Below are 10,000 nucleotides of genomic sequence, written 5' to 3'. Positions count from 1 at the left end.
CTGGAATGGCATTTTTAAAACAATCCATTTAACTGTGTCATGATGTAGATTACTTTTTCCTTTGGTTAATTGTGTAGGGCAATGAATGGCTTTACTTGCATGTTAAGTGGAACTAGATGTTGCTTGAACATGGGTCTGAAGTAGAAAGAAACCAAGGATGCTTGGTCACTTTTTCCGTACTTCTCTCACACATAAAATGTTCCCCCAGGGCTCTGGCAAGGAAGAGTAACCAGAACACCACCCTCCCTCCCCCTCTTTGCAGAGATCGCATGCATCTCGAGCCAGCAGACTCTCCCCATATCCTCCGTGGCTGTTCGCGGGCGCCCCTGTCGCCGAGGCCAGTCAGGTGAGGAAGGGCGTGGCTCTGACAGTGAGCAGGACACGAGTGGCAGTCCCGGGGCTACACCTGCCCATGGCGTGAGGGACACCTATAAGGTCCCTGTGCGGCTCAGGAGAGGTGGGAACTCACCCCAGCCGTTCTATTTGACACCTGTAGATCTAAATCATTTATAGGATTCAAAGCAAGAGATTGTGAGATAAGGATATTCATGCTCCCCCCCTCAGAAATAATGATAATTTGGAGAAACAACTTTGATCCATGAGCCAAAAGTGATGATTACCAGCCTGACAGAAATGGATCCACTAATCACCAAATTTCAGCTCACATTTTTGCCAGCCGTGTGTTTCAGCGATATTTAATGTTCACTCTCTTTCTCCAAGGTGCAGACTTTAGCTTCCACCCTCCGGACTCCAGCACAGAGAGCAATGACGAACGGTCCCCCATCCCTCCCCGCCGGCCACCCCATCTCCAGCAGCAGCAGCAGCAACAGCCACCTCCACAACAACTACAACAACAACAACAACAACAGCAACAACAACAACAACAACAACAACCTGCCAACCCACAACCTCCCCACCAACCGCATGCCCATCCTCAGCATGCACGTAGACACCATGCCTTCACACCTGCCCATGCTCATGTCCTCAGGTGAAGACTCCTGCATTTTGTGTGTTCTAAAGTAGATGTTCCTCAAGTCTATCAAGGTCATTCTTGCACTGAATGCTGTGTGTGTGCTTTCTTGAGCAACAGTTAAAACAAAAAAAAACAAAAAAAAAATGGATTAACTCATTCTGAATGTTTATAGTAAAACATGATCATAAACGGTGTAGAGTTGGATGTTTTTACTATTGTTAAGGATTATGTTGGACATTAAAATAACCACAAACTGTTTGGGGGGAAAGGTGTGAAAAGAAAATATTATCTCACAAGGCACTTTGAGAGATCCTGCAATTTAGTCCTTTTAATATCCATCAAAACTTTTTTTCTGATGAACATTTTAATAACAAAGCCTCAATATCTCTACTCTCTTTGTGGGATTATCCATTTTCATTCATACCTTTCTCAACAGCTTTTACAATGAACACATAACATGACTGTTTGCAGTCCACTGGCACGAAACAGTTGCATGTTAACATACCTGAAATACTTTTATTGGAAGCTCTCTGGCATGTGAAGCCTACTGCCAAAAAAAATTGAAGCCAACGTATACGTAGTACTCTCATCATAAAAGGAATAAATGTCAACGTCTTTCTTTATTAGCTTCTGGTAAAACAATACCACAAACAGAAAAAAAAAATGTGTACATAAAAGTTGTTTTAAATTAGTATATGTTCTTTTCACAATCATTATCTTTAATAATGACCATATGAAATGAAAATGTTTTGATAATAACATAATAAATAATGTGAAATGCCGCACCTCCACATGTACTAGGAATAGCTGGGGTCCCAATCAGTCGCAGCACCAGAGACACTCACGCTTGAGCTGCACGCGGGTGTCCTCGCTCCCAGAGCCTTTGGGCACACTCAGAACGTTTTAATATACATGAACAACACTTGACAGTAACATTTTTCATATAATTATTTCCATGATACAAAAGACAGGACTGATATTCTAACCAAATTTATTTACTTTTTTTTCTTTCTTTCTTTCTTTCTTTTCTTTGTTTTTTTTATACACCTTAACTTTTCACAAGTAGAACTTTACACATTATACAATCCACGTTAACCCTTTCACTTTTAATCAGCCTAACAGTGAACAAAGTTACAACACATGAATGTAATACATAAAAAAAGAAAAGAAAATCCATCTGTAATTACTGAATATTGCTCTTAGTAACTGGCAAGAAAACCTTACTATTCTTATAAACATATCACATCGCAACAACATACTTATTTTATAAACCTGGACATACTGCATAATATTGTCGAGAGAAATGTCACGATTCCCCCAGCTAGCATCTGGACTCGATTTCTTGGTATCCTGCAGTTTAATTATATATCTAATTAACTTTTGTTTTGTCCTTATGTTTTGTATCCATATTTTATTGGATTTTCATAATTTTTTCCAACCTATAAAAGTGGAGGACAAAACCTTTAAAAAATATATACATGTATGAAAATTATCATAATATGATATAAATATCTGTGCTTATTATTAATGCTTTATGATTTAAAGAATGCGTAAAATTGTCATTTTTATACAATTAATAAAAATACTAAAACACAGACCAGGAAAAACTTAGATGAGTGACCCAAAAAGTGCACAACATTTGAAAGACTTTTTAAAAAATCATCCTGTGGATAAAGAAAAAATAATTAAGCAAAAAAAATTATAATGATGATTAATAATAAAGTGACAATTCTTAGTAAATGATAACTGAAATTCAAGGGTTGAGTTCAGTCACCACAAAAGCTTTTTAAAATGCTAAAAAATAAAAAATAAAAAAAATTGTGTATATATATTTATATATATTGTGACATATTAATCAGACAATGGTTAATATGATAAAGTAAAAATTTATATACACAAAAGTAGAATAGGTTCTGTGTATGTCTCTTCTCTCTTATGTCCCTCTGTATCTGTATGTTGTTTTAAATATATTACATGTGATGCTTTCCCCCTTCTGCACTGATTTGTGTGCATTATTTGCAAAATAATTTCACACATAGAGCAGAACACTGACATAATACAAAAAAAATATTACCATCATTGTATATCATAAAAAAAAATAATAATAAAACAATTAACACTATTAACACCATATTATAAACTCAATGTACTCTTGATATCATTATGTTATTGTTAACTTTACAGACACACGTCATTATGGCAACTGCCTTAAAAGCCCATTCCTTGACTCTGACCCAGTAACGCTGTCAGGTATTTCTCTTGTCATGTAACCCTTAAAAGTATCATCCTGCTGTAAACTTTTAAGTCCAGTGTTGTTTATATTCTTGTTTTGCTTGGATTTTACATAGCAGTTACCTTTGTGTCCTTCATGAATGGGCAGTCAGACCAGGAATAACAGACTAAAGACACATGGAGAATGGGAGAGAGAGTGAGAGAAGGAAAAATCGCAAAAGTCAAAATATAAATGTTTGGGCACATATTTCTGGACTTCCAATTCATGTTGTCACAAGGCTATGAAAGCAAAACAGATTAATGTGCACGTGCGCGCGCGCACACACACACGCACACGCACACGCACACGCACACACGCACACACACCTCACACCTCACACCTCACTCAGTCTCACTTACACTCACTCACTTACACTCACTCTCACTTACACTCACTCACTATCACTTACACTCACTCACTCACTCACTCACTCACTCACTCACTCACTCACTCACCTCACACTCACTCACTCACTCTCACTCACTCACTCACTCACTCTCACTTACACTCACTCACTCACTCATATTCACACACGAGCCAAAACAAGAGATGTCTGAGCATGCCCCCGGCCCCCTTTTCTTGACCCCCTGATCATGCTATTGGTCTGAGCACAAATGGCCCCACTATCAATACCTACCCAACCCTCAGGTCTAACACCCTGGAGAGTGTGTACTCGGTCGAGGGGGCTGTGGGAGGCCCCCTTCGCCCCCCCACAGGATTCTCTGACTCTCGAGAATTGTCAGAGGCCGAGTGCGACCGTGACCCTCGAGAGGCTAGTCTTGGGGCAGGACAGAAGGGGAGAGGACAGCATCCAAGGTAGGAAAAAGAATCAAGGAATCATTAATAGAAGTCGGTTCAGATTCAATCGGAAACTCGTTTGTGGTGCCTTTCGGTTAGTTTTTTTTTGTTTTTTTTTAGTAACGAGGGACAAACCAAAGTTTTCTTCTTGCAAAATGAGAGTATTGATGGCTGGCAAAGAAAACAATAATGAGAGACAGAGCATGGACTGACTACATAAACCACATGCCACCAGGGAAAATGCATAAAAAATTGGGAAAATGCTGTGCTCATTTTTTTATTTTTTTGTGAAATGTCTCTGAACATAGATGGCTCTGCAAGTGCTTAGCTACAAAGAAGTCAATTGATAGGCATTGTGATCTTACCTAATTTCACCCTCCCTTGAATTGGCAGAAAAAAAAAAAAAATTTACTAATACTACGAGTATCGATGGTGTTATTTTTATTATAGACATTATAATTACTATAATGATATAAACATTAGTAACAGCCAAAATAAGATAAAATATTTTCGTAAATCAAGGAAAAGGGTAAACGGGCGAGACAGGCACTACTCATAATTGGCTCATTGGGGACTTAGTACAAGTGTAGCCATCTATGTGTAAAAACAATAAAGTAAACCCAAAGTGGGCATGGCATGTACAAACATGCCATGCTGTCAGACTTGACATTAACCCATTGCCGACGGGTGGCATGTACGTACATGCCATGGCATGGCGGGACCATCTGCCGGGGGCACGTACGCACATGCCATAGAGGATGCATGGACATGCCATGAGTTTTTTTTTGTTACAATCACGGCAAAAGATTATTTTTCTGCCAGTGAAAGTGTGATTAAGTCGGTTTTAACACTTTCTCATTTTTACCATGCAACAAACCGACAATTTCAACTCCATGATGCCGCACACTGCTTATTTTATTCGGACTATAGACCGAATAATGATCAACTATGGAGTCTATATAACAACAAAAATACCCTTCAGTCTCGATTTATCAGGAAGTTTGGCAAGTAGAGACTGTAAAAAATAATGAAAACTGAAAATACAACATATTTCGTAGTATTACGAAGAAACGGCATGGGATGCTGGTATTTGGCATGAGTGGTCGCGCATGCTAGGGCAACGATATAAGCCCCCGGCAGCGAGGCCCGGGCCTCTATGAATGCTACCCGTCAGTAATGGGTTAAAAGAGAGAAATTTAATAAGAGGGTATATAACATTTTCAGTACAATGTAAAAAAATTATAAATATTCATATATATATCTGATGGATGATTCAAACTTCTTCTTTTCTATCAGTTATTATAGATTTTCTATTTGCATTATAAGCATTCTTCACAAATATATCTTCTACGGGATTAACAGAGAAATTTAACATATTCATGCCCGTTTATTAATCTCATCCACTCATCGTCGATATCAAGTTTAAATTGTACTTAGGGAAAGGTACAATGAAACAAAGCCTTAAGATGTGTCATGTAATTTTAATGCTGGTAAATTTTTTCCAAGGTCTGACATATAGCCTAGGAAGCTTGGTTTTGGAAAATCACCATAAAAAAAGTATAAATATAACGTGTAGCACAAACAAAACAACACATACACTCACATATACACACAAACATATGGAAATGTTATCAATCTTTTCTTTAATTTACATGACTAACCAGAGAAAAGCTGATTTTCATGTAGATAGCTTAAAAATATATATACATTGTGCAAAACAAATTGAAAACAAAGATCAAAAATATTAATATTAATATATATATATATTACAAAAAAAAAAACAGTGACTTGTACTAGGTATTGCTTTGTTGCAACCTTTTCTAAACACAGTATGCAAAGAAAGTAATAACTTACACTACTGTTACATTAACACCAAAATCTATTTGGCAAATCCCAGTGAAATGTATTTTTTAAATTAAAGATGGTTCTACATGACCTTTGATGTCTAGCACATTTATCTGTTTTAAAACTTTAACCATTAAATTAGAACAGCAAAACAAAAATACAGTCAAGTTGCACTCATCTTGAAATTATTGCATGTTCCCTTCCAAATATCTTTATGGATTTTGTTTCTTCATTTACATAATTCTTTAACAATTACACCTTAACCCCATTTTATCCATGCTCACAACAGCACATGAAAATTTACTGCACAGTACATTCCAGATCTCCCATACTCAACAAATGATATTGCAATCCTTATCTCGTTTGACCAAATATCACTACTTTTCACAGTTATATATTCGCAACTACACATACATGTGTATTTACAAATTCCTTTAGTATAAAAACAAATGTGGAGGTTAACAATTTCCTCTCTGCTCTATTTTTCCAAATCTGAGACTTTTTACTACTGATGAAAAATGAAAGATGTATTTGTAAAAAAACAAAAAAAAAAAAAAGCACAAACAAACACATGGTGAAAGGATTTTACTTATATCCAATCATGCATGTATGCATGCATACATAATTGGATATACACACATACATACACACATACATACTTCCAAATATTGCAACTGACTCTCCAATCTCTCAATTTCAGGCGGACATTTGGGCCACGCACAGCTAACGACTACAGCATCCACGTATAAACCTTAATGTAGGCTGTTTTCATATTGTAACTCTGTAAAACTGTAAATATAATTTCTGTGGAATGTGAAATAAACATATCATTTTGCACAAGCTACCTTTTTCCTGCATCCTTTTAATATGAAATGGGTATGATCATGAAATAAATGTTGGTGGAAAAAGATCTACTCACTGATTACTTTCATTTGCTAAATAGTAATTGTACAATTATTTTCAATTATCACGAAAATCAAAATACAAAATGCTGTGTTCAAAAGCTTAAGATTTTATGAAAACCTATTTTTCTACCACAAAGTTAGAATCAGAAACAGTAATACAGCATCTTTTTAACAATTTAACAAAAATCAAATCTTCCTTACAATCTCTAGAGTCTATGAAAATGTCTATGAAAATAATCCGGCTTCTAAATATAAAACTGACTTAACTATTCCTAAAAAATGTTGTTTATTCCAACAACACACCTATAAACGACACACTAACCCTGGATTCCTTTTGTTCCTGTATATGAAAAGAGAAATTTATCTTACCAACCAATAAAAAAGAATGAAAAAAAAAAAAAATAATAATAATAATAATTATAAGGAATATCACCGGCAAGTTGTATAATTTACATCCGCAAGAATACATAATTTCAAAAGGTAAATCAAATATCAATAAACTTATTCCTATTTACACAAACCTTACTTCCACATCTGTCAAAAGAAGCTCAGTTTAACTGCCAATTTTACATTATTCTGCTACAACTACAAGAAGACTCTGAACATGGATCACCTACTTGTAAGTCCTTTGTAAAATCGCAAAAAACTACATATTTCTTGATAAATTCTTCTTCATAATAGATGTAATAATTATACATAAAGTGCACAGCCACTGGGACTAGAAATGTGAAATCTCTATGTGCTTTATCTATGTTGTCTAGCTGTCTACAATTCCTATTCTAATTATCACAAAATAGACAGAATGTTCAGCACAAGAAAGTATAGATAGGAAAGGACTAGACATGCAAAGTTTACTGAATTAATTTCAAAAGCTTGCTGTGATATCAATGGCTCACTGACTATATCATAGACAACTTCCTTACATGTTTATAAACTGCAACTTTTGTTTTAATATAAAATTAGGAAATTATTTGGAATTAAGACTAAATAACATGAACAATAATAATAACAATAATAATAATTATAATAATAATAATAATAATAATAATAATAATAATAATAATAATAATAATAATAATAATAATAATAAAAAAAACAAGAGTTTATGAAATAAATAAAATAAAACTATAAAAACAGTACAGGGAATTAATTTTTTATAGTCTACATTTAGATATATGATTTTTCCACCATTATGTCTGAGGTTTCCAACTGTTTTGAGCTGATAAGGACCTAACTACTTTCTGGGCAAGTATGAAAGCACCAACTAATTTCAGTCTGGGAATGAACAGGCTGTTCAGTTAGTACGTGTAAGATTTGGTCTTAATCCGGTAATAAAAACTTTAAATTACTTAGGCTAAAGATTCACAAATTAATTTACAGTTTGAACATTTATTAGAAGTTATTGATACTTTCCAATCAAGCCTATTTTGCATATAGAAAGATGGTGATATCAATGGTCATACAGAAGATGAAGGAATACACCAGTTAGGTTGATAAAGTGCTCACAAGCACAATTTTAACTTCTGCCAACCCACCCAGGAAAACAGGTGGGTCAGCCGCATATTTACGAGAACTAATCAAAAGCAATCAAGGTATCCATTCAATCAAATATAAGCTAACACATGACTATGCATAATACTGCATAGTAAGAACTTACAATCACATAAAAAAGTATGTTAAAAATAAAATGTACAACAATAACCCTTGTTCCTCTCACTTGCTTATGGAATAATGCTCTCCAATAATGAAGACTTGAAAACACATATTTCATATAAAAAAGTCTCAAATGCTTGACTTCTTCACACTGCAGTGAACTCTACTAATAGCCATTTGCGACAAAAAAAAAAAAAAAAAAAAAAAAAAAAAAAAAAAAAAAAAAAATCTAAAGTGAGAGAAAAAAGGCTCATCCCTAGTTAGGCAAACATTTCTGTCTATCTAGTCCATCACGTTCCATAATCTATATGGCTTTTAATAGCTCTCTCAGAATGCTTCAATGATAAATGTTCACAACAAAAAGAAGCTACTAGGCCTATTAAACCTCCTAGTAAAATTTAACAATGGTATTAAAGAGGAACATTAAAAGGAATTCAATACAATATGTACATCATCGTACTTCTTCGCATGAACTATGTACAGTAGATAATAAAATTAAAAGCACAGGATGCACAGATAATCACAACCATTTCTTCTTCTGTCATTCCAGAACACTCCATTCTCACCTCTCCATACATCCCACAGGAGACCAATGCATGATACTTAAAAGGGACAACAGGAATAAATTTTTTTCTCATCAACCTTGTATACCTTACTTCTCTGTTCAAGTCAACCCCATACCTACTCAAATCTGTAGCTCACCTCCAGCACTGTGCAGATCTTTTCAACACTCCACATGAACAAGGTGAGGACACACAGAACAAGTAAGTGAGCCCCTTCATACAAGAGCTTTGGTGTGAACACCGTCAATATGAAGAGGTGATGCCGCTGGAAGGTAACGTTAACTAGGTAGAGACTCACTGTGGCTAGCCTTACAGTCCACCACACAAAGAGGGGATACTGCCATCTGAAATGACGTGGTTTGTATCAAGGTAAAAAAAAAATTGAGTAAGAATGTTATTTCTGGTTAAAATAATGTGAACGAGACCTGTCATTGTTTTCACCCTCACAAGCTAATTCTGATGAAGGCAGTACTAAAATAGAAATTACATGTCTTGTGAAACTGTTAACTCTTATTCATATTTGTTTGGGTGTTAGTGAAGTTCAGAGCATCTACATGTAATAATCTAATTTTTCTCTATATATAATAAATATATATTCTCACTATTACTAAGTACTGATATGTATACAGACAGAAAGTCACAATTAATGCATGCATAGTATGTTACAGGAAAAAAAAAAAAATCATATTCCAACAAAAACCCACAAGAGCTATAACAAACAAGATTAAGACAAACCACACAAAGCATAAGGAAGCAATCCTCCCAGAGAAGCCCAATCATCAAAGACCTCTCCGCCACACATACCTCTCTTTCTGCGCATCCCTAGAAATGATCTGCATGAGGTAGCTAAGATAGGTGAGGAAAGTCCCTCCAAAAGTCTGCGTTGCAATGAGAGCTCCGTGAACAAAAGGGCGATAGCTGGTGACGCCCACGAAGCCGGCACTGATGTCTACAGTGGCCAGGCTATTACTGTTACCCTGTTAAATATTAG

The 10,000-nt window shown here is 35.3% G+C and overlaps 2 protein-coding genes across 8 annotated transcripts in view; one reads left to right on the top strand and one right to left on the bottom strand.

Moving 5' to 3' along the window:
• LOC119574957 (Down syndrome cell adhesion molecule homolog) overlaps positions 1-6,728 on the top strand; it is a gene marked incomplete at its 5' end in the record, with an annotated part of 21,422 nt that extends 14,694 nt beyond the window's left edge. For 2 of the 7 annotated variants that reach the window (XM_037922253.1, XM_037922249.1), the window contains 4 exon segments: positions 263-346; positions 727-988; positions 3,894-4,061; positions 6,589-6,728. In XM_037922253.1, coding sequence (XP_037778181.1) covers positions 263-346; positions 727-988; positions 3,894-4,061; positions 6,589-6,637 — 563 coding nt within the window. 7 annotated transcript variants of the gene reach the window in all.
• Positions 6,729-8,820: 2,092 nt separating this feature from the next.
• Positions 8,821-10,000, bottom strand: part of LOC119574924 (GPI ethanolamine phosphate transferase 2-like) — a gene marked incomplete at its 5' end in the record, with an annotated part of 2,485 nt that continues 1,305 nt past the window's right edge. The window contains 2 exons of the mRNA XM_037922196.1: positions 8,821-9,353; positions 9,814-9,986. Of these exons, the coding sequence (XP_037778124.1) occupies positions 9,128-9,353; positions 9,814-9,986 (399 nt within the window). The remainder of the gene's footprint in view (positions 9,354-9,813; positions 9,987-10,000) is intronic.

Source organism: Penaeus monodon, chromosome 7 (genome assembly GCF_015228065.2).
Source record: "Penaeus monodon isolate SGIC_2016 chromosome 7, NSTDA_Pmon_1, whole genome shotgun sequence".
In the NCBI taxonomy this organism is placed as follows: domain Eukaryota; kingdom Metazoa; phylum Arthropoda; class Malacostraca; order Decapoda; family Penaeidae; genus Penaeus; species Penaeus monodon.
Note: the sequence above shows the minus strand (reverse complement) of the source record. Positions and strands in the feature narration are given on the sequence as shown.